Raw genomic sequence first — 24,510 nt, 5'->3', positions numbered from 1 at the left:
AATGCTTTTAGCATTGGTGCTTTTAAAGAGACAACTTATCAGAATACTCTGAGATGTTGCTTTAAGAATTAATATCATTTGGTAAAAATGAGAATCGATTAAAATCGTGAAATCAATTTTGTTTTTTTGTTTTTTTTTTTTGGTTTTTTTTTACCCAGCCCTAACAATAATATTTTTAATATGATGGAGTATTATCATGGCATGAAAACAGGAATGTTTTCAAATATTTTAATTGTCAGCCCGTCCATACAGCTAGTCAGTGACTACACTGAAAAAAAAAAATGGTGTAGAAACATGCAAGTAAATTTTGTAATTCAGTACAAAGAACTTTCAAATTACTTTTTTTCTGAGTAGAAAGACTAAAATAGTATTTTTTTTGTTTGTTTGTTTTTTTATAAAATGGACTCAAAGAAGTTTTATGTATAACTTTTAAAAAATAAATTCTGCAGTGTTGACTATTCTGACCCAACCCTAGTTTAAATGATCAATGAGATGAAATATATGTAGTGCTAAAACAAACCAAAAAATTAAAAATTAAAGTGGTAGTTCACCCAAAAATTAGATTTACCCCATGATTTACTCACCCTCAGGCCATCCTAAATGTTGTTGACTTTCTTCTTTTAGACAAATGTAATCAAAGTTATTGTAAAACATGTCCTGGCTCTTCCAGGCTTTAGAATATCAGTTAATGGGTGTTGAGATTTCCATTGAGAAGTCCATTAAAGTGCATCTATCCATCATAAAAAGTATTTCACCCAGCTCCAGGAGGTTAATAAAGGCCTTCTGAACTGAATCAATGTGTTTTTTGTTTTTGTTTTGTAAGGAAAATATTAGAAGTGCACCGATCGACCGGCCAGGGACCGGAATTAGCTGGTTTTCCCCGCATGATTGGCCCAGACCAGTGACTGGCCGGTCAGTCGGTTGTTTTTGCTTCATTTCACTGATGAAAATATTTCCAATCAAAGCCACAGAAAACTGTTGCATGTCTCCAAGCAGCAGTGTTTCATTACTAAAATGATTCCATGTTTTTGAACGAATCAAGTGAGTCAGTGATTCAGAAACCCACTCACAAAAGACAGTCACTTGCCTAGTTTCTGAATGAATCTGCTGTTAAACGAATCGGTTGAATGAATGACTAAATGACTCGGTGATACCTACTAGTGGTTTGGTTTCAAAATTTAAAAGTATCATTGCATTTTCCCCAACATTTCTTATTTGCATGTTAAATAATTTTATAAGATTAATGTTTTAATTTTTTTTATTTTATTTGAAATTTTTCAGGGTATTTTGTGAATTGAAAAAAGTATAGATTTTTGTTTGTATATGCTCTAAATTATAGTTCTTAGAAAGAAAACCTGAATCGTTATTGGCAGGTCACACTGAGAGAGTGCTGTTCCAGCAGATGACGTAGGATGTAGATGTGGCGTAAGCTCTTGTAAGAATATGCTTGTCTCGTGAGAACCAAGTTTTGTTTTGAAAACCAGTCTCCTCTTGGCTTATATCAAAATCCTCTACATTTTTCTTTACAAATCCTCGTTTTTGTACTTTTGTTACCGGTGTTTTGTTTTGCTCTTTCCACTGTGCTTCTGCGTTCGTCACCGCGTTTACCTACATAATTTGCTGGAATGCCCCTCTCTTGTGAATACGTGTACAACAGTTAGCAGAAACTAAAGGTTACGGTTTCTAAAGTTTTAAATATGGATGTTTTCCTTGCACAAACACATTGACTGGCTTTAGAAGGCCTTTATTAAACACCCAGAGCCATGTGGATGCACTCTATTAATCTTTAAAATCTCAACACTCATTCACTGCCTTTATAAAGCTTGGAAGAGCCAGGACATTTTTTTTTTGCTATAACTCTGTTTGTAATCACCTGAAAGAAGAAAGTCAAACACCTAGGATGGCTTTAGGGTGAGTAAATCATGGGTTAATTTTTAATTTTGGGGTGAGCTATCCATTTAATTAATTTCTAATACAGAATCCAAAGCAAAGGGGAAAAAATGCAGAAGTTTGGGTAATTAAATTTCAACCATCCAAAACTTGGCCAACATAAATCAAATTCTTTTTTCTTTTCCTTGCTGTTTTGGCCAGATTGCCAAATTCCATTGCATGATTGTATTTTAACTGCAAATGAGCTATTTTTGTTTTAAGTTAATTTCATCAAAACGTGTAAAGAATGTGGCTTGAGCATTTCAATGCAACAACATTTGCTCGGCCAGTGGTCTAAGTTTGGGGCAGGACTTTCTGCTTGCTTGACCAGAGCCAGACAATGAGTAGTATAGGAAAGCTGTTTGAATATAGCTTGCATGATTTCATTTAATGCTGTAATATTGCAAAATGACTCACTTTGAGCTTTATAAATTGAAGTCCAGCTTTGTTAATTTGTGCATGAGGGCAATTACATTTAAAAAACCCTCTGGATTTTTACATATTAGTGCAATAACTTAATTGCGAGGCCAAACTGATTTCTTTGATTACATTTGGCACTTATAGCTCCCAGGCACAGATTCATCTTAGTTGTTTTGGATTACGTCTTAAATAGCATACAGTGATGAAATGGCAAGGCGAAATTAGAGTGAGGAGTTTCCACCCGCAACGGTTTGAGAAATGGGCTTATGTTTGTAGGTCAGCCTGCCATTTCGCCTGTAACGAAACAAGCTTTTACCTGTAAATTCCAGCTGCGGAGCAAGGCTGTGCTTGCTTTCTATCTGTGTCATCTTCGTGGGTCTCTGACAGTGGCGAGATAGAGAAAGAGAAAAGTATGAATGTGAAGAGGCTGTATTCCCCAGTGGGTTTTTATACTGAGAGGCTCTTCACAGCCAGTCTAATTATAATGTTCAGAGTCACTGTGTCATTGTGCCCCTTCCACCCGTTTTCAGGGAAGAGTAGCTTTGAGCCAGAAGTCAGTGTTTTCATGTTTTTAAATGACTGCTGATCATGTTTTATACATAGAAATTTGTGTGATGGTGCGTTTTATTTATTTATTTTTATGTAGGGACCGGAATGTCAAAAAACTGGGCTCTTTTGAGTAAAGAGCCACCTAGCAATCATCCTCAATACCCTAGCAACCACCCAAAACCACTTAGCAACCACAACACGCCCTTAACACTCTAAAATTGTGGCGGCAACTTTTTTGTGGCATGGAAAATTTAGCATCATGTCATTTATTCTGAAGAAGTTCAGTGTATCACTTTCTTCTTTTCATTTTACGTAGACGTTGCTGTCTTTTCATTTCAGAGCGTAATGAAATCAAGTCTTTCATGACGTTCGGAATCGAATCTTTTTCAAAACCATGAAACTTGGTTTACTCCATACAGATGACATAAACTGATTTTGTTCCCTATATCTCACTGTAAGTTAATGCTGGACTAAAGGTTGGTTACTCTGGGATAATATTTCAAGATCAGTTTGTCAGAACTCATCAATTTATTTTCAACAATTTGCTGTCCTTCTGGACGCCTTGAGGATATCTTTATTGGTTGCTATGGGAACGCCATCCTTGATAGTATCTTGTGTAGCCATGGACACTGAATGAATCTAAATGTTGTTTCAGAGCGCGTCTGTGTCTTTTGGTATCATGGAAAAAAGGCTTGTTGACGAAGTCAAAGTTTTTCCTCAGCTCTGGCAGTAAAATGTAGGTGTCGTATATCATCTGGATATTGATTTAAGATTAGATTTGTGACAGATTTTCATTTTTTTTCCTGTTCTCTGCATAAACTTTCAAGACGGATGTGCTTCTCTCCAGCAAGATCTGTCTGTTCCAAGACCTCTTTCTTCATCTTGAGCCTTTACTTTTTGATAAGCCGCAGAAATTGTCACCAAGATCCACCATGTCTGATGATTAATGCTGACACGTTGTCTGTCCCATTGTGTCACTGGAGGACTGGTGATACGGACGGCCCTGTGACTCACTCGTCTCTCTAGAATGCAAAACTCTATCAAAAGAGGTGTGGTAAAAGAGCCATGAGATAGAACATCGTGACTTTTGTAACCCTGGAAAGTACAGAGTGGGTAGATTTCTATTCTTTCCTTCCAGGAACAGTCAGAGTGCCCTTGGTGGAAATGTTATAATGTAGCCTGTGTGCTTTAGCCATTGTCACACAATCTCACAATATGTTTAGGCATTTGTAACATCATTGAATGTCTCTTATAATGATTGTATTGAAGCCCTTAAAGGGATAGTTCACCCAAAAATGAAAATTTGATGTTTATCTGCTTACCCCCAGGGCATTTAAGATGTAGGTGACTTTGTTTCTTCAGTAGAACACAAAGAAAGATTTTTAACTCAAACCGTTGCAGTCTGTCAGTCATATAATGGCAGTCAATGACTACCAAATATTTGAGGAAAAAAAAAACATACACAAACAAAACCAAATTAAACCCTGCGACTTGTGACGATACACTGATGTCCTAAGACACGAAACGATCCGTTTGTGTGAGAAACTGAACGGTATTTATATCATATTTTACCTCTGATTCACCGGTATGTCCTACTGTCCTGAGCGCATTCACAGTATCTGGCGCGTGATATGTGTACGCGCTCTATGCTTATATGTCACTCATTGTTTAAATGAAAAGTCAATTTTTAAAAAATTGGGATAAATCTGCAATAGAAAAACTACAACTAGAAATGATCAAAAACATTGTAGGGGTCCACAGAGGCACAATTTAGGCTAAATTAGGCTTATACCCACTGAAGATTGAGATCCAGAAGACGTGTGTTCAGTTCTGGCATCACCTCCATCAATCTAATCTGGATTCAATCCGATATAAAGCCCTCCTCGCCAATGCAACCTCATCAGAATCTCATCCTCTAAACACGCTCGCTCATCAGCTAGTCCATAAAACCCAACTCCTCACTGATTACAGCTACAACCCCAAAACCATTATTAAAGAAATTGACAACAATTTAAAAGACACTCATGATGAATCACTAAAAATACACTTTGACCTTTAAAATAAACTCCAATGCTACTCAACCCTAAACAGAACCACTAAATTTGCAAATAATTTATTAATTAAACCATTTAAAGAAAGACCAATCCTCTTGAAATACAGATTAAGTAATCATGATTTAGAAATAGAGAGAGGAAGACATAGACAAACATGGACAGAGCATGCTAGATTAAAATGATTCTTGCGTTTTAAATATAAAATTTTTCTTACAAAAACGCATCGATTCACTACAGGAGGCCTTTATTAACCCACTGGAGCTGTGTGAGGCAAATTTTAATATAACTCCGATTGCATTCGTCTGAAAGAAGGAAGTCATATACACCTAGGATGCATGGAGGGTGAGTAAATAATACGCTACAGCAGTGTTGGGTCCTATCGTCAGCCTGCGAGATCGCCAATACGTGATATTATTGTGCTAATGTATTTAATTGTTTACATACTTGGTTTCATTGCCTGAAACCAGCTCCAGCATAAGGCTAAAAGCAGCCTAACATCATCAAGGAACATCATCACTGATCAACCTAGGCTATTCTAGTGAAAGATTATGCATTTTAAAAAAACTTGCGTTATAAGTGAAGCTAACGTTATCTACACTGTATGATGAATAAATGTCCACACGCAGCACACGTCTGTGGTGCGTTGTGGCTCCGACGTGGCAACCGGAGTAGATCGCAGCTTTGGCATGTGTTTAGACCCCCCCCGTACTGCACACGGCTGCGGTGCGTTACTGCTCTGAATCGGAAACTCTGGTTAATGGTTGTTTATACCCGCCGTGCTGCGGTTCGTTGAAGCGGCTCTCCACGCTGCATCATTAGGGTAATCCCCCACCTGTTCCCTACAATTCAAATTTCTGTGGGTGGGATTTAATTTAATGATATTCTAATGGACCGCGTTGTGACATCATTGCATGCGGAAAACAAACGCAGTAGGTCCAAAGGAGCCGTTTGTTGTAGTTCTTGAAAAGGGATTTTTTAAAAACGTAGTATCTCCCTTTGAGGTGGACTTTGAGATTTGTAACTTTGTAATCTTTTTTTTTTTTTTTTTTTGTGTGTGTGTTTGGTTTTTTTTTTTTTTTTATGCCCAAAGATACACACCACACACTGACTAAAGTTCAAAAACTGAAAAAGCATAGGACCCCTTTAAACTGATAAGTCACAGTAAAGACATTTACAGAAGATTCATATTTTAAATAAATGCTGTTCTTTTGAACTTTCTATATATAACCCTGAAAAAATGTATCATGGTTTCCACAAAAAATATTAATTAGCTGTTGATATTGAAGATAAAATGAGCACCAATTCAGCTTTCAGCTCAGTTTCTGAACAGTGTATCAGTGAATGATGTGGTCTTTGGTGCATTTAAACCTACTTGATTTCATGACACGCATCACTGGAGGTATTGACAACTTGTGAGTCAGATGTTGCTGCTCATTCACTCATTCATGAATTCATTCAGTGAAGGATTCATCAGACTGGTTCAAACCGGTAACAAGTTTGAGTCATTTTGAATTGTTCATTAAAAGAATCAACTCCTAAAAGTTCTTTCCTTTGCGAATCAGATCAAACTGATCATGCTGTAAAATAGTATTCCTGTTGCTGTAGTTTTTTGCCGTTTCATGAAACATGAGCAGAACATATAAATTGTATAAAAAAACAAGAAGATTTCTATGGAAATTGTCTTATTGATTTGAATACGACAATTTATGTAAAAATGGTTTTATGAAAGCAGTCTGCATGCTTCTGAAGAGCTGTGCATCAGATGAGCAGCTGCCATTGAGATTAACGGAAAAGTCAACGAGTGGCCTTCACCAGATGTGTTTCCTCATACACAGTGCAAAATCTAATTGATTATGAAATTCATTATTGACTAGTGATTAGTTGATGCAGCATTAATTTTCAGTCTCGCCCACATGCATGATCAGACTATCAAGTTTGCTGTGTAAGTATTGTTTGTCTGGGGACAAGACAAAATAAAGTGCCGCCTCTGATGGACGGTGTCATGATGATGGATCACCCTATCCTGCAGGGTGGTTCAATAATCAACCCATAATCTTACATGTTAAGATAGAATGAATGAATGTGTCAGATTTAGTAGTGTAGTAGTGTAATAAAGGAAGTCGTCGTCCCAGCCTGTGTGCGTTCATGTAGCTGTCACGAGTGACCTAGGATTTGATTTGTAGATTGCTGGCAATGTACCCCACTGAATCTCCTGATCTCAGGAGGGTTACTAAAATCCTAATCTAGCCTCAACAGCGTATGAATGTCATTCTGTTGAAAGATGCCATTTCTCAAAGGCGAGCGACGTAGGATATTGTGAATGCTGTTGCAATGAGCAAAACGAGCCTGACATTTTAAAGGTGCACTGTAGATCAAATGAATGGCTCCTGCTCTGTTAGTTGTGCATTATTTTCACCACCTCACAGAAGAGGAATCGCGTCCTTGCTGTCTGTGAATTGTATAATAGATAATAGCAATTATGATCCCTTAATTTTTATAGCAGAATCAACATGACTTCAGGGATACAATACAACTGGTAGATAGTGTGCCTGCCGTATTATTTGTAAAGATTGTTTCTAGTAGTCCCAAGTTGGAAGGGTTTATGCAGTTAAGCTATAAACCATATTGAACATTGGCTACTCTAATCACTTTTTTGTCTAAGAAACAATACTTCTGTCCAAAAGATAAAGTGTTTCCTGCAGGATTTTATTTGTGTAGTCAATTCCACAAGTTCAGTGGGTAACTAGAGAGTGCCCCTATTATTGATTTTTGAAAATTGCCTTTCATGCAGTGTGTAATGTAGCTGTATGTGAATGTAAACTCTGAAAAGTTGTAAGTCTGAAAGTGCATAAATAAATGTCAATGTCTCAAAAGAAAGTGTCGATTCAACCAAATTCCAAAATTAGACCAATCACAACAGACTTGATCATCGGACCAATCAGGGCGGACTAGCGTCATGCAACGGCGGGCGTAAAGTGAATCTTCAAATTAATTGTTCCAGAGTAGTTGTGAAATAAGGTAAAATTAAGTTAAATATAAAAAAGTAAAATATTATACAAAAATGAAAATGTTTTTTGACCTTGCATGCATGTAAACCTGATAATAATAATAGGGGCACTTTAAATAAGTTAGTCGACTGACTTATTCATTCTGTGTTTAACACTAGTGTTTATCAGATATACAGTTGAGGTCAAAAGTTTACATACACCTTGCAGAATCTGCAAAATGTTAATTATTTTACCAAAATAAGAGGGATCATATAAAATGTATGTGCTATTAGTACTAACCTGAATAAGATTTCACGTAAATTTCACAAAGTTGAATTTATAAAAATGACCCCCTGTTCAAAAAATCACATTCATTTGATTTATAATACTGTTTTGTTACCTTAATGATCCACAGCTGTGTTTTTTTTTTTTCTTTGATTTTTTTCAGCATTTTGTGTATTTGAACCCTTTCCAACAATGACTGTACTGTATGATTTTGAGATCCATCTTTTCACACTGAGGAAAACTGAAGGACTCATATTGAACTATTACAGAAGGTTCTAACGCTCATGGATGCTCCAGGAGGGGAAACAATGCATTAAAAGCCAGGGTGTGAAAACTTTTTGAATTTGAAGATCAGGGTAAAGTTAACTTTAAATGGAGAAGAATCTTGGAAAACATGTAAGTATCTTCTGTAGCTTCTGAAGGGCAGTACTAAATGAAAGAAATGTGATATTTAGGCAAAATAAGAAAAATGTACTCATTTCAATTGATCAAAAGTTTACACCCCAGGCCCTTAATGCATCATTTTTCCTTCTGAAGCATCAGTGAGCATTGAACCTTCTGTAATAGTTGCATATGAGTCCCTCAGTTGTCCTTAGTGTAAAAAGATGGATCTCAAAATCATGCAGTCATTGTTGGAAAGGGTCCAAATACACAAAAATGCTGGAAAACCAAAGAATTTGTGGCACCTGAAGGAACTCATGAACAACTAAACACAGCTGTGGATCATTCAGGTAACAACACAGTATTAAGAACCAATGTAAACTTTTGAATGGGGTCATTTTTATAAATCCAATTATTCTTTTCTCTTGTGGAGAAAAGTATGAAATATCTTATTCAGGTCAGTACTACATAATAAACATGCATTTTGTATGATCCCTCTTATTTTGGTAAAATAATTAACATTTTGCAGATTCTGCAGGGTGTATGTAAACTTTTGATCTCAACTGTACACTTCTGTTCAAAAAATTGGGATTGTCTCACCGTTCACTGATGCGTCCAGGTCGCACTTACTCACTATATGTTTGATCTAAAACTAAACTGCCCTCATGTTTTGCTGCAAAACAGCAATCACAAGTAAAGTTTCTGTCATCTTTGCAGGGCTGTAATATGATGAGTGTACAAAATAACATACCTGTAGCAACAGTGTGTAAGTGAATAGCACATAACAGGCACAATACAGGTATCTATCGGTATAATAAGCATCACGTGACTAAACATGCGTCATCATTTTCAAATACCTGTTTTCACAGTCCACACTATAACACATTTTCAAATGTATTCATTTTTAAGACCATTTTCAAAAATCTCTGTTTTCCTTGACAAAAACAATGTCTCATTGTTGATGGAAGGCCAAAACGGAGACAAAAAATGTTTTCATCAAACTTTTTAGTGTGGACAAGGTCTAAGTAAATTGCTTTGAGTCTGTTCTTTTCAGTAAATAATTCAAATAATTTGATTTACAATTCCATCTGAATAATCCTAAGTGAACAATGGTTAAAAAGTAACAAGAAGTGTCTGGAAAGATGTATCAGTATCTGCAACTGTGTATCTTTTAACTACATGTTATATCCACAAACTGCTTCATTTTGTGAAGTCAGAGTTTCACTTTGCGTCAGAGCAATTACTCTGGTTACGTCAGGTCAATTCAGTGAGTTATTTTAGTGAAGGATTCACAATTTGTGCATTTGAACATTTTATTAAAAGACTATGTTCTTAAATCAGACTACTGGTGGTGCTGTGCTTACATTGCGTCACTCAAATCATTTATGATTTGTATTCTTCGTTTTTTTGGTTTGTCTGTGGTTCCGTATGGGAATCACTGCCATATTTTATTCCATTTTGTATAATATAGATTGTACTCTCAGTTCACCTTGTGAAACATTCAGGTTTGGCTCTGAAACAATTGTGAAAGCATGGTTAGTTTTCTCATCTGGTTGTTTGAACTTTGCTGTGACCTTGTAGGTTCAGCTAAGAGAGGAATTCCTGATAAGCTCAATGCTCCTCATTGTTTGACTTTGAGTATGCAGGTTTCAACTTCGTTCTGTTTTCAACACCAGTGTAATGTTTGGCCATGCCCGTAATGCGCATCTTGAGCAAATTGAGTTCTTTCTTCAGTATTTAGTGCACGAAATAATTTCCAAGTATAAATGCTGCCAATTTAAACACTCCAGTCATATTACCTCATTTCTTCATGCTACGAAACTGAAAAGGAAAGTTGAATCACCAAAGTTGATTTAGGCAGGGTCTAGTGAAATGGTTTTATCTTTTGGTTTAATCTTTAATTCATACATCTCTCACAGACAGCAGTGTCTGTATCTTCTTTGACCCCAATGTGCCAATACTAGATGAAATTTCACTCAGCACCTGCTGAGAGACAAGAAATGGGCTCCAGGTGGCTGAAAGAAACTCAATTAAAATGAGACAAACAGGAAGGCATTACTGCAGAGAAGGGGTGAAAATGGAAAAGAGCGGTAAACATGTGCCGTCACCTGGTTAGTATTAACACCTAGGTGCACGTGGCGGCCTTGACAGCTTGTTTTTTAGTGCTTCGTTCATCTTCAGAACATAAATTCAGATATTTTTTTTATTAAATCCGAGAGCTTTCTGACCCTAGACAGCAACACAGCTACTATATTCAAGGCCCATAAAAGTAGAAAGAATTAGTACTTTTTGTGCGCAGAAGACTAACAACTTTATTCAATAGTTTCTTATGTTTGAATTTTTGTCTTGATTTAAACATTTTGTCCAAATTGTGGTTTGCCAAAACAACCCAAAATGGGTCTTATTAATCCACTTTTGTTCTTTCATATGTATCTCTGTAAGTAGGAAGACACATAAGACACATTCTCCTCATTATTTAACATTAGCTATATAGGGAACAAACAAGATGCAGTAGCCAGAGGGTTTGTTTGACTATCTTTTCTTGATGGTGTGAAAATTTCAGCATGTTGCTTTGAAGGATGATACATGTATTAATGAAACTATAAATTAAACCTTTTCCCAATAGCCTTAAGTCTACTCTTTAACAATATTGTGTTTGTCCCTCTGAATTTGTATACTGTACATGAGTGGGGATGAAAAATGAGAACACGCTGCTCTTCATGCTGTCCCTGCGGGGACGCTTGTTTACTTGTGTAAGAGTGTTTGCTCACAGTTGTTTGTACCGACACCCACATCCATACATCTCTAAGCAGGCTAATGCCTCTCTGAATAGTGAGAGAGTGCTGCATACATCACAAAGTTAACACAGAGCTTAGAAGCTATAGAGAAACCCATTTACATGAGAACTCAATTCTATCCAGATGCACTTCAAAGGCTTTGCTGTTCCCTTTCCGATTTCCACACTGTTGATAAGCGCTTGGCTCATTTGAAAGTTCCAATCTTGCATTTCATTAGTCGAAGTGTTAATGCCATTTGAGCTTGTTCTCTGCAAGGGCATATACGCCAATAAAAAAGGGTGAAGTTATTGATATTTGCAGAGGACTGGCCGCATGATTTCTATTTAAATGGGGTCTTGGATTGAATTTAATTAATAGAAGTATCCTTGGGTGTCCTGGAAGGGTGGAAAAATAATTGCTCGGTATTGATATTTCTTCCTATAATGATCTGTATCTTTCCTCTCCGCTTTACAGTATGAATTTAAAGTGAAGAATATCAAAAAGAAGAAAGTCAACATCATCGTGTCCGTGGATGGGGTCAAAGTAGCGCTGCGGAAAAAGAAAAAGGTAAACTTATAGTTTAAAGGTTGTTATGATATTTATTTATTTATTTATTTATTTATTTATTAGTTTTTATTTATTCAATTTTATTCATTTATATTTAATTGTTAATTTTATTTATTCATTTGTTTATTTTATTTTATTTATTTAATATTTATTTATTGTTCTCCCATGTTGGTTCAAATGTTACCATTTAACAACAAAAAGGTGCTACAAATCTAAATAATTCAGTTATTGCAGACAAATATTTTTTCTGTATGAAATATATTGTTTGCAATACTTGTAACTGAATGCTACATCAAATTGTATGCAATAAAATCCTTTTTTTAATGCACAAAAGATTATGCACACAAAATGCACTACACTTTAAAAATGCTATGTTATATTCAGCCTAGCACTGGATGTAATATGGACAAACCCAGCGATTTGGCTGTTTTGACCCAGTAATTGGGTTATATGTTTAACCCAACCTTCTGGCTAGTTGTATTTAACTCAGTTAGTTAAACGTATAACCCAACCGCTTGGTCAAAACAACCCATCGCTGCCAAAAAAAATAAAATGTTGGGTTAAAAACAACCCAGCACTGGGTGAAATATGAACAAACCCAGTGATTGGGTTGTTGTTTTGACTGTTACACGTTTAACCCAGTCTTCTTACTTATAACTTATAACCCAAGCACTTGGTCAAAACAACCCAATCGCTGCACACAAAAAAAAACAAAAATAAAAAAAAAAATTGGGTAAAAACAACCCAGCGCTGGGTGAAATATAAAGAAACCCAGTGATTGGGTTGTTTTGACTAAACGGTTGTGTTAAATGTTTATCCCAACCTTCTGGGTAGTTTTATTTAACTCAGCTAGTTAAACGTGTAACCCAACTGCTTGGTCAAAACAACTCAAATGCTGCACTCAAAAAAAATGTTAGGTTAAAACAACCTAGTGCTGGGTGAAATATGAACAAACTCGGCGATTGGGTTGTTTTGACCAAACAGTTGGGTTAAATGTTTAACCCAGACTATTTAACTCATCTATTGCTTAAAAAATTAAACAAAAGTTTGTCCATATTTCACCCAGCACTGGATTTACCCCAGCATTTTTTTAGATTGTAGGAACTCTATATCAATATTTTCTTGTGTTTGAGACTCTAGAGTACACTGTAATAATCTATAATTGGCTTTTATGAATGAAAATACTGTGCCATAAGTTGTGTTTTTGTGCTGTACTAGGAATTGATTCATTGCAAGTGTTAACTTCCAATATGAACATATTACATAACATATCTAGAGGCAAGTTGATTCAGTGCCAGTCTGCCATGGGTGGATTGCTTAGACCCCAGCTCCTTTTTGGTAACGATAACTGCAGGTCATAATTTAGATGGGGGTGATGGTAGAAATCAAGTACAGGCTTCAAATAGCTTTAAGCTTAAAGACTCAGGGATTGATCCTGTAGTTTTTTTTTTTGTTTGTTTTTTTTTTGTTTTTTTTTTAAGTTCAGATGAGAATACAACTTGTTTCACAGCGCTACTCTGCTGTGTCTACCCTTTGGCAAGACACTTTGCTTTAAGGAGGTTTCCAGGATAGTTTTGTCCTTTAGCAAGATGCTTAGCTCAAAGTTAATGGGTACAGTCAGTCTCTGCAATTTCTGCATCTTAAGTTGCCTCATGCTGTTCATTTAAACATAAATTATTGATTTTAAACAGGTGCTTTATCTCATGGTCTAATTTGGTGCTGGAACTTAAATGAGAAAACTGATAGAGCAAGCTTCTGCCACGGATAAATTATCATACATTAAAGTCTTGTGGTGTACTGAAATGATCACTTTCATTTCCTGCAGAAAAAAGAATGGACCTGGGATGAAAGCAAGATGATGGTGATGCAAGACCCAATATACAGGTGCGGAGCTTCATAAAATATGTGTTTTATTTGAACTGCATTCAGCACTTGACCAATGTAGCTGTCAATCCTGAAAGTAAATGAGTAATGCTGTGAGTCAGCTCTCAATAGGAGGCTTTCAGTGGGAAAGGAGAATTAAATGATCGTGTCATGTTTGCCCCTAAAATGGGTACCTAAATATATCACCTTCACACTCACAATGGCAATTGCAGTCTGTGTTTAAGATTGACAGCCGTTTTAGTTGCAAGCTGGAGCCTCAGATGGTCTATACAACAGCCTGTTATGATCAAATTATGTCTGAATGGATGGGTAACTGAAGTCAGTCTCCTTCTTTAACTTGAAAGTAATGACCATAATTATAGACGTATTGGGTATTTTGATTCTTTTAGAGTTGATGTTTTTCCCCCTTTTTTACATTTTTGATTTACATACAGATTTGTTTATACAATAGGGGTCGACCAATATGTGATTTTTAGGGCTGATGCTGATACTGATTATTACGGATCAAGTAGACCAATAACTGATATTTCAACCGATATAAATGTCTGGTGTAAGAATGAAGATTAATGACAAAATTAAGAATAACAAGGGTTCTGATTAAAAACTTTCTTTAAATGCTTTTAAATTAATTTGTCGGCAAATCAGTCTTGAAAATGACAGATACCGATAACCATAAAAATGCTTAATACAGGCACTGGTAATTGGTCAACCCCTACTCTAAAATATCGATTTGTAAAATAAAGATCTCAACTTCGTTTTCTTGGTTAACACCCCAAAACCATATTTTGCTACTGTTTCAAGTTATAAATATTTAAATATGGCAATGTGTAATTCCTTAACCTTTTAAAATATATCTCTAAAATATCTGTTTGTAAAATAAAGATCCTGTATTTTACACCATAATTGTACAGTAACAAGTTTTGAGTATTTAAATATGGTCATCTGTAATTCCTTAATTACTTTACTTTAAAAGTATATAATACTATAATATATTGTATAAAATGTGTATATCTAAAATATCTATTTGTAAAATAAAGATCTGAACTTCAGTTTCTTGACTTGCATGCCAAATCATATTTTGCTGTTGCTTCAAGATATAAATATTTAAACTAGGGCTGTCAAACAAATAATCACGATTAATCGCATACAAAATAAAAGTTTGAGTTTGCCTAATATGTGTGTGTAATTATTATGTATATATAAATACAAGCACATTAATTTATATATTTAAGAAACATTTACAAGTGTATGTATTTATTATCATTTTGATATAATTTATACTATATATATATATATATATATATATATATATATATATATAAAATAAAATATTTAGTACATAAATATATATACATTAATTTGTGTGTATTTATAAATACATAATAAACACACACAGTACACACACATATATTAGGCAAACTCAAACTTTTATTTTGTATGCAATTAATCGTTTGACAGCCAAAATTTAAACATGGCAATGTGTAATTCCTTAATATTAAAAAAGATATCTTTAAAATCTATATCTAAAATATTTATTTGTATAATAAAGATCCTGCATATTCCACCATAATTGCACAGTATCAAGTTATGAATATTTAAATGTGTTCAAAAAAAGTGTAAATATTAAATATGTAAATATAGTCATGCGTAATTCCTTAATTACTTTTAAAAACGTCATTAAAATAGCTGCATCAAAAAAATCTTTTTGTAAAATAAAGATCTCAACTTCATTTTCTTGATTAGCACTCCAAACAAGTCAGAAAACCATATTTTGCTGTTTCAAGTTATAAATATTTAAACATGGCAATGCTGGATTACTTCATCTTTTAAAATATATCTTTAAACGAACTATATCTAAAATATAAATTTGTAAAAATAAAGATCCTGCATTTTACACCATAATTGCACAGTGCTAGGTTTTGAATATTTAAATATGGTCATGCGTAATTCTTTAATTACTTTAAAGTATGTCTATAAAATATGTATATCTAAAAATCTATTTATAAATTAAAGATCTCCACTCCAGTTTCTTGATTAGCATCCCAAACAAGGAAGAAAACCATATTTGCTACTGATTCAAGTTATAAATATTTAAACATGGCAGTGTGTAATTTTCTTTAATTTCATAACCTGAGAGAGCTGGCATCCTTAAAGGCGTCTTTCCAAATCCATAAGACTTTGGTTAATCGTCAGAACACAGTATTTTAATGAGACCTGAGAGACTTCCATCCGTCCGGTAACCAAAACTTTAAAAATCCGAAAAGGTTATAGAGGCACCATAAAACAAATCTATATGAATCAAGGCGGTTGAATCCAAGTCTTGTGAAGAGATGCGATTTCATATTATGCACTTTATAAAATGAACAGATTTAATTTAGGCTTTTATTTACACCTATTTACATGACATTTTTAACTCTGAACACAGACCGTAAGAAAACAACCCACAAAGCAAACTCTCCCACTAAAGTTTATTGTGACCACTCACAGTCAATTTAGATACAAAAATGTGTTTTTTTTTTTTTTATAACTCAGCTCTATATGAACATAATTAATTTAGCACTCCAAACTGTGGAGAGAACCACATTTTGCTGCTGTGTGAATGTAGCCAATGATGTTTTGTTTTCAGGCTCTAATTCTCCACTGAACTCAAAGTAGTTTGCAGCAACCTGTGTCACACTGAACAGTTGAGTCCTTTTTAAAGTCTGTGATTATCTTCGGTATTTCTCCACATGTGAGGCTTGCAGTGACTGGCTCTGAAATGTCACACATGCTTAACCACTGTTAATGTGTTACATTTCATATAATAATAAAAGAAGTCAAACAGACACCCAAATGACAAGCCGATCGACATACAGCATAGAATTGTAAAGAGGCTTCAGTTACTGACCAGAATAATTTAATAAATGAAGCTGAGAGATTTAATTGCACTCCATTTCATTTATGTAATTAGACAGTTGGAAGCTCAATTAACACTGGGATTAATCTTTTGATTATGCAAATTAGGACATCCAGTGTTTTGCAGATTGGAAAAATCAATGTGCATTGCACAATCTACTCCTTGTATCACAGCGTATTGAGTGCATCCTTATAGTAATGAATTCTGCAGTCTCTCAAGGAGAATTTAAGTGAATTTTGCAGGGCAGATCAGTGTGCTCTGTTTGCCGACTGTGTCTGTCAAAGCCCGGATAATGAGATGTTGTGGTTAGAGTTCAGATCTTTGGATTAGTCCAAAGAAAGCAGCGGTCTCAACCCTTGTGGGGACTGTCATGCAGCTGGGACAGCAGACAAGGTCATTTTTATCTTACAGCCATTTCACACACAGCCACTGAGTGTGTTCCTCTAAGCTTAGCTGTGGAGGATGCAGGACCCAATTTACCAGTCGCTGACAGACTTAATGAAAAATGAGAGGACTGCCACACTATGTCATCAGTATTAATCTTCTCTTGCACTTACGCCCTGGTACTAAGCATCAGGCTGATTCAAATCTAGCAGGGAACAACTGCATTGTCACTAAAACTACAGCCGATGCTAACCACAGGATCGTCTTCTGAGACTTGAAGTGAAAAGATGACAAGGAGCATTGGCTATAAATTAATGCACCTTTTTATATTTTATAGTGTTGTGGTTTATTTTTGATTAAAACAAAGATTTATTATTGAATTTTCGTTTGGCCTTTCATTTATTGTATGCCTTGACAGTTTAAGCCTTTTGTATATTTAAGCAATTTAATAAATGCAAGAAATATGTTGTATAAACAATATCACACTAGCCGTGTGAAATGGCTGTATATCGGCACGCTTTGATTACCTACAGTCCGTTACTGCTCCTTATGTGATGTTGCTCATACAAAATGAATACTTTAAGAATGTATTAAATTGATCAAAACCGACAAAAAAAAATGACATAAAATGTTGCAAAAACTGAGAAATCATGATATGCAAATAATGATTTTTGAAGGATCATGTGACAAGCAGTTATTTAAAGTTGTAATAATATTTCACAAGGTTTTGTGTTTTTTATTTAATAAATTAAGTGAGTATAAGAGAATTGAAATTTTGTTAACTCTATTTTAGTCATTTGAATTGGACAAAAAGGGAATTGTAGGGAAAAAAAAAGTACTATTAATGCAGTATTTCCCACAAAATAAAAGTTCTAGCTTTTAATACAATATGTTGTTTATTTTTGATTTATACAATTTATTTTTACACTTTTTTTTTTTTTTTTTTTTTCTTTCCCCTATGCATTTGGTGGATGTTTTTATCCAAAGTGACTTTATAATGCTAATGCATTCCATGGGAATAAAACCCATGATTCAACATGCTTGTTTTGTATCAGACTCTTGTCACAGTAATTCAGTATTCAACCATATGCAGTAGTCCTAAGTTCATGCATTTTCTAGCTCTTAACATTTTCCCTGTAACATCAGTTTCAAATGCACACTTTTGCTGTTCATAGAGTTTGGTGATCAAACCTAGCCATAAGTACACTTAAGTACCGACGTCTGCTTACTGAGCAGATGTTAAAAATCAGTCTTGAATATGAAGGCATGCAATAATTTTATTCATCAACACTTCATCTTTCCTGGACCACAGCATTGGGATCGGTCCAATACAATAGCCAACATCTACATCAGCACTGCTGCAAAAGCCCCAGAAGGCTTCATCTCCCAGGCAACGTGAGCGCAGCGTCCCCATTAGAATATGAAAAGCTTTCTCCGTCATCCTTGCTCAAGGGTATGCGTGTGAGCACGTGTTTGTTTGTTTGTTTGTTTGTTTGTTTGTTTGTTTGTTTGTTTGTTTGTTTGTGTGTTGAGGACACACAAACCATTAGTGGTGTTTTGTGAATACACCCCCATTAGTGCCAGAGTCTACACACAAGCAGGCAGTAATACATGACTCTATGATTAAAACTCGATCATGATGGATACCTCACATACTGGCATCTTTATGTTTTTGCAAGGTTTCCAGATTTGGCAGGCTTGCGTTACTCCCAAATGCATCTCTCTCTTACCGCAGATTGCTTGTAGTTTCTGTTTTTGTTTAGAAATATGGTTTTAGGAGACGTTTGGCAAGATAGATGTGATCACTCGTTCAGATCCAAACATTCCCTTCGCCAATATCATCGGTGAAATACTTCACACAGTTCCCGCAAGAGGCGGAATGCATTACAGTATGTACTCGCCGAAAAGCACATAATCTCAAGATAATAAATAATGAGTGGCTGGTTTTTGTACCTACAGGCTCTGATCAATGTGTTTATGAGTCTACCCCCTTGAAATGCTCACTGAATCCATATAGTGTGTGTGGCTGATTGCTGGTTGAAAGAATAGAGCAGCATATGAATTACGTCACCTGTCTTAGTTAAAAATAAGGCTTGAATCTGGCTGATCAGAACAACAAGGACTACGTTCAATGTTTGTACAGCAAACAATGAAGGCTGCATGGACAGATAAATGCCCAGTGGCAGGTTTTAATATTTCCTGGAGCATTAAAGAGCTTGCTTTACTACTTAATAACAGGATTTTATGTGATGTCAAGGTTTTTGTCCAGTATGCACTCCTTGGGAGTCTTTGTCATCAGATGGAAATTTCATAACTTTCTCTGTACGATTTAACCAACCCTCAATGTAATTCAGGTCCCAACACAATAAACGTAAAATCATTCTTTGCCTTTATACTGCCTGTCTAGTTGAAATGTGCAGTTATGTTTGTGTAAAATGTTCTTTTAATTTAAAAAATGTCTCTACATTCATTCAAAGGTTTATAGTTGGTAAGAGTTTTTTTTTTTTTTTTTTTTTTGGTAATGTTTTTGAAGTTGTTCTATATTCTCACCAAGGCAACATTTATTTGATTAAAGGATTAGTTCACTTCCAGAATAAAAATATCCTGATAATTTACTCAACCCCATGTCATCCAAGATGTTCATGTCTTTCTTTCTTCAGTTGAAAAGAAATTAAGGTTTTTGAGGAAAACATTGCATGTTTTTTTCCATATAGTGAACTTCAGTTGGGATCAGCAGGTCCGAATTGCAGTTTCAATGCAGCTTCAGAAGACTCCACACAATCCCAGTTGAAGAATAAGGGTCTTATCTAGCAAAACGATTGGTCATTAAAATGTATAATTGTGTTTTTTGTTTTGTTTGTTTTTTTTTTTCAAACCACAAATGCTCATCTTGCACTAGCTTGACTACACTTTACATAGCCACATTGGAAAAGTCACGCGTGATGAAGGTGGAAGTACCAACCCCATGTTTAAGAAGCAAACATGCCAAGAAAGTCAAACGTCATTTACAAAAAAAGGCAAAACATGATTTTAGAGTAATGCATGAAGTCGTAGACGTGCATGCGGAGCTACTGCAAGATGAGCATTTGTGGTTTAAAGGTATATACATTTTTATTTTAAAAAAAATAAAATAAAAAATAAAGACCAATCGTTTCAATAGATAAGACCCTTATTCCTCAGTTGGCATTGTGTAGAGCCCTTCAAAGCTGCATTGAAACTGCAGTTTGGACCTTCAACCCGCTGATCCCCATTAAAGCAGTGTTGGGCGTAGCGCGAGTTACGTAATATAATGTTACTTTTTTCAAGTAACTAGTAAAGTAATGCATTACTTTTGAATTTCTAAGAAAATATCTGAGTTACTTTTTCAAATAAGTAACGCAAAAGTAATGTAACTCATTACTTTCCATAAATGTAACTAAGTAACATAATTAGTTACTTTTTCAGGGAGTAATGCACAATTGTAATGCATTTCTTTTAAAAGTAACTTTCCCCAACACTGCATTAAAGTCCAATATATGGAAAAAAAATTCTGGAATGTTTTCCTCAGAAACCTTACTTTTCGACGAAGAAATAAAGACATGAACATCTTGGATGACATGGAGGTGAGTAAATTATCAAGAAATTTTAGTTCAGGAGTGAGCTAATGCTTTAACAATATGTGAGTACATGTTCTTGTGAATGACCTAACACCCAAGTTGTGATCATTAAAAAAAATCTCTGATTTATGTTGTAGAATTTGGGAATAATTCAGTTTTTCTAGCACATACTTTGATAAACAGCCCTATGGAACAACCTTCATGGTCCTAAAACAAGCACTTTGGCCACAAGTCTTCCCTCTATGTTCGCCTTGTGCTTTAAGGGAGCAGTTTCAGAATGTAGACAACAAAAGTGTCTTATTCCTCACATTCTCCCACTGTCGCATCGTCTAAAATGGACCATGAAAATTCAAAAAAAGCTCATTCTAAATGCCATCTCATGCCTTCATAATACCTGTTTTATTAGCTCCTCATTCTCTAGCAGCAGACCATAATTGGCTGGGTGTTGGAGAAAAAAAAAACCTATCATATAAGCCATAGCTCTACTGCTTGACAGCTTTTTTTTTTTTTTTGTTACAAAGAGACTTTTCATTTTATTCCTTTAATGAGTGTTGCTGTGGTGATGCAGTTTTACTTTATTATTTGTTTAATTTAATATCCCCCACACATTAACCTGATCAAGCAGTACTTTAGTGTTTTAGCTCTATTACAAGTTCGCCGTTTGTTCATCCGTTATGGATCATCTGATGACGAGTGATCAGACAGACAGACAGTTGTTTACACCTGGTACTGACACGCATCTCAAATGTGATCACTTGTGATCGGGTTTCGAAGGAAGGGCCCTGAGGGCAGCGGTTGATTGACAGATGATCATGTCTGAGATTCTTCAGGATGGCTTTGCTTCACGCTGCAAGATCTGTGAGATATTTGATGCATGCATTTCTGGTTACATGTATACAGTTGAAGTCAAAAGTTTACATACACCTTGCGGAATCTGCAAAATGTTAATTATTTTACCAAATAAGAGGGATCATACAAATTGCATGCTATTTTTTTTATGTAGTACTGACCTTAATAAGATATTTACAGATATTAGAGTCCACAAGAGAAAATAATAGTTTGATTCTTGAGTCTTAATACTATGCTGTTACCTGAACGATTCAAAGCTGTGTTTTTTTGTTTTGTAATGACAGTTAAACTGCCCAACTGTTCTTTAGAAAAGTCCTTCAGGTCCCACAAATTATTTGGTTCATCAGCATTTTTGTGTATTTTACCTCTTTCCAGCAATGACTATATGATTTTGAGATCCATCTTTTCACACCAAGGACAACTAAGGGACTCACATGCAACTATTACAGAAGGTTCAGATGCTCACTGAATGCTTCAGAAGAAAACGCAATGCATTAAGAGCGGGGGGTGTAAACTTTTGAACAGAATGAGGATGTGTACATTTTCCTTGTTTTGCCTAAGTATCATACTTTTTTCATTTAGTAGAAGCCACAGAAGATACTTACATCTTCCCTAGAAGACAAAATTAGTTAAATTTCCCCTGAACTTCAAACTTCAAAAGTTTTCGCCCCCACTCTTAATGCATCGTTTTTCCTTCTGGAGCATCAATGAGAGTTTGAACCTTCTGTAATAGTTGCGTACAAGTCCCTCAGTTGTCCTCAGTGTGAAAAGATGGATCTCAAAATCATACAGTCATTGTTGGAAAGGGTTCAAATACACAAAAATGCTGAAAACCCAAAGAATCTGTTGGACCTGAAAGATTAAACAGTGGGCAGTTTAACTGTTCAGGACAAACAAGGGACTCATGAACAGCTATCACTAAGTACTATGTAAACATCTTATGTGAAATATCTTATTCAGGTCAGTACTAAATAAAAACTAACATGCATTTTGTACAATCCCTCTTATTTTGGTAAAATAAATAACATTTTGCAGATTATGCAAGGTGTATGTAAACTTTTGACTTCAACAGTATATGGTTTCAGTTACTGGACCGAATTTACATCTGTATATAGTTCTAGTCCACTTGTACAACAAAATGCATGTTAATACCAGGTGTAAACAGGGAAATCTGACTGTATCAAATTCTAGGAAATCTGACTTTACCATAAAGTCAGATTTACCTAATAATAAAGTAGGGAAAGGGTGTGAACACCAGGTTATGGGTGGTGGCAGTTCGATTTTAGTGTAAATGTAGTAATGAGGCAGTCACTTCTGTGTGCGCTAGTGCATTTTATGTTATTTCCTGTTCAGTGCACATGGCATTGCTGTCAAATGTTGTTCTAAGCACACCCTGATAACATTATTATTATCCAAATTGTTTCCTGCACTCTATGACCAATGAAAGCTTTGATCACAATAAAGTTAGTCAATGCAACTACAACTTCAGTTCAAAGAGAGACAATTTCTTTTGTTTTTCCCTGTTTAATTGCGTTTTTCTACTTTCCTGAAATGGCAGCTTGTGCATTTTTAGTTTGATGTTATTATGCAAAACAGATTTCTGGTGTTTTCCAGTTCTTAATTAGCAGCTACCATTCAAAAGCTTGGGGTCAGTAAGATATTTATTTATTTTCTTGAAAGAAATTAAAGGGATTGTTTATTCAAAAATGAAAATTCCGCCATTAATTACTCACCCTCACGTTGTTCCAAACCTGTAAGACCTTCGTTCTTCTTTGGAACACAAATTAAGATATTTTAGATGAATTCCAAGAGCTTTCTGACCTTGCATAGTAAGCAACGCGACCAACACGTTCAACGTCCAGAAAGGTAGTGAGGACATTGTTAAAATAGTCCATGTGACGTCAGTGGTTCAACCGTGATGTTATGAAGCTACAAGAGGTTCCAGATCTGAAACCTGATTGGATGAGCCATGTCTGAAGTTGTTGTATTAAAATTGATGTATGCAAATCAATGGCTGTACATCCCAAATTGAATTCTGTATTAATGTGCCAGTTTGCTATATTGCTTGGCAGCTATACACAGTTTAGCTAATGAGCTGAATTACTTGGCAGAAGTTTTGTTTATTTTGATTCATTTTATTAATTTACTTATTCACTGAACATTGGTTTGTTATATGAACTACAAGCCAGTCAAGGCCGTGTGTTACAGTGATTCTACAGTGATGTTGTGCCACTAACCGTGGTGATTGTACTGTTTTTTTTAAGTCTGTCATTTTAACAGGTCTGTCTAGACTGACAACCAGTTTCCTGTTTTGCTAGTAATATGTACAGATGTAAATGTGTACTCACAGTAAGTGTACACATTTAGAAAGTACTACTGTATGTGTCTGCATGCTGGGAGGAACTGTGTGAAGCTTTGCGTTTGAATTCTGTATAGCAGCGCATAACCCAGCATGAGATGTTGAAGAGTCAGCAATGTAGCATTTCCCAAAAGCTTTCTTTTATGTAGTTCACTTTCCCCAATTTTTTTTTTCTATATCCTGCTACCCTTTATCAGTTAAGTGTGCAGAAAAGATTGTAAGCCCTTCTGGGAAATCTTTTTCCATACTGACACAAGGGTGTCGTTGTCTGTCTTATTAAAGTTCTGACTTGTTCCCATCTAGAAGTTGATCATTTAATCATTTCCTTCAGTGATTCCTGCCTCGTCTCAAACTTTTGCTAACTAGAAAAGTGTAGACGTTTTTCCCCAAGTAACTTTCTGTAAGTAGGTCTTTCTTATACTTCTAATTATTTTTTCATATGTAGGAATAAATATTTGATTGCTGCAATGATGTGCATTCAAGTTTATCAAAGCTTTCGGTGGATTGCAGTTTTAGGAGTTTAATAAAAGACATGAATGTCAGATGAGTTTGGTTAGTGGGTGTTTTTCACGTAAAGTCTAAGACCACATTGC

The 24,510-nt window shown here is 35.3% G+C and overlaps 1 protein-coding gene across 1 annotated transcript in view; it reads left to right on the top strand.

Moving 5' to 3' along the window:
* nos1apa (nitric oxide synthase 1 (neuronal) adaptor protein a) overlaps positions 1-24,510 on the top strand; it is a 102,037-nt gene that overhangs the window by 24,778 nt on the left and 52,749 nt on the right. Inside the window, exons 3-4 of the mRNA XM_051112383.1 lie at positions 11,857-11,949; positions 13,775-13,833. Coding sequence (XP_050968340.1) covers positions 11,857-11,949; positions 13,775-13,833 — 152 coding nt within the window. The remainder of the gene's footprint in view (positions 1-11,856; positions 11,950-13,774; positions 13,834-24,510) is intronic.

The sequence above is a fragment of the Labeo rohita genome, chromosome 6 (assembly GCF_022985175.1).
Source record: "Labeo rohita strain BAU-BD-2019 chromosome 6, IGBB_LRoh.1.0, whole genome shotgun sequence".
Lineage (NCBI taxonomy): Eukaryota > Metazoa > Chordata > Actinopteri > Cypriniformes > Cyprinidae > Labeo > Labeo rohita.
Note: the sequence above shows the minus strand (reverse complement) of the source record. Positions and strands in the feature narration are given on the sequence as shown.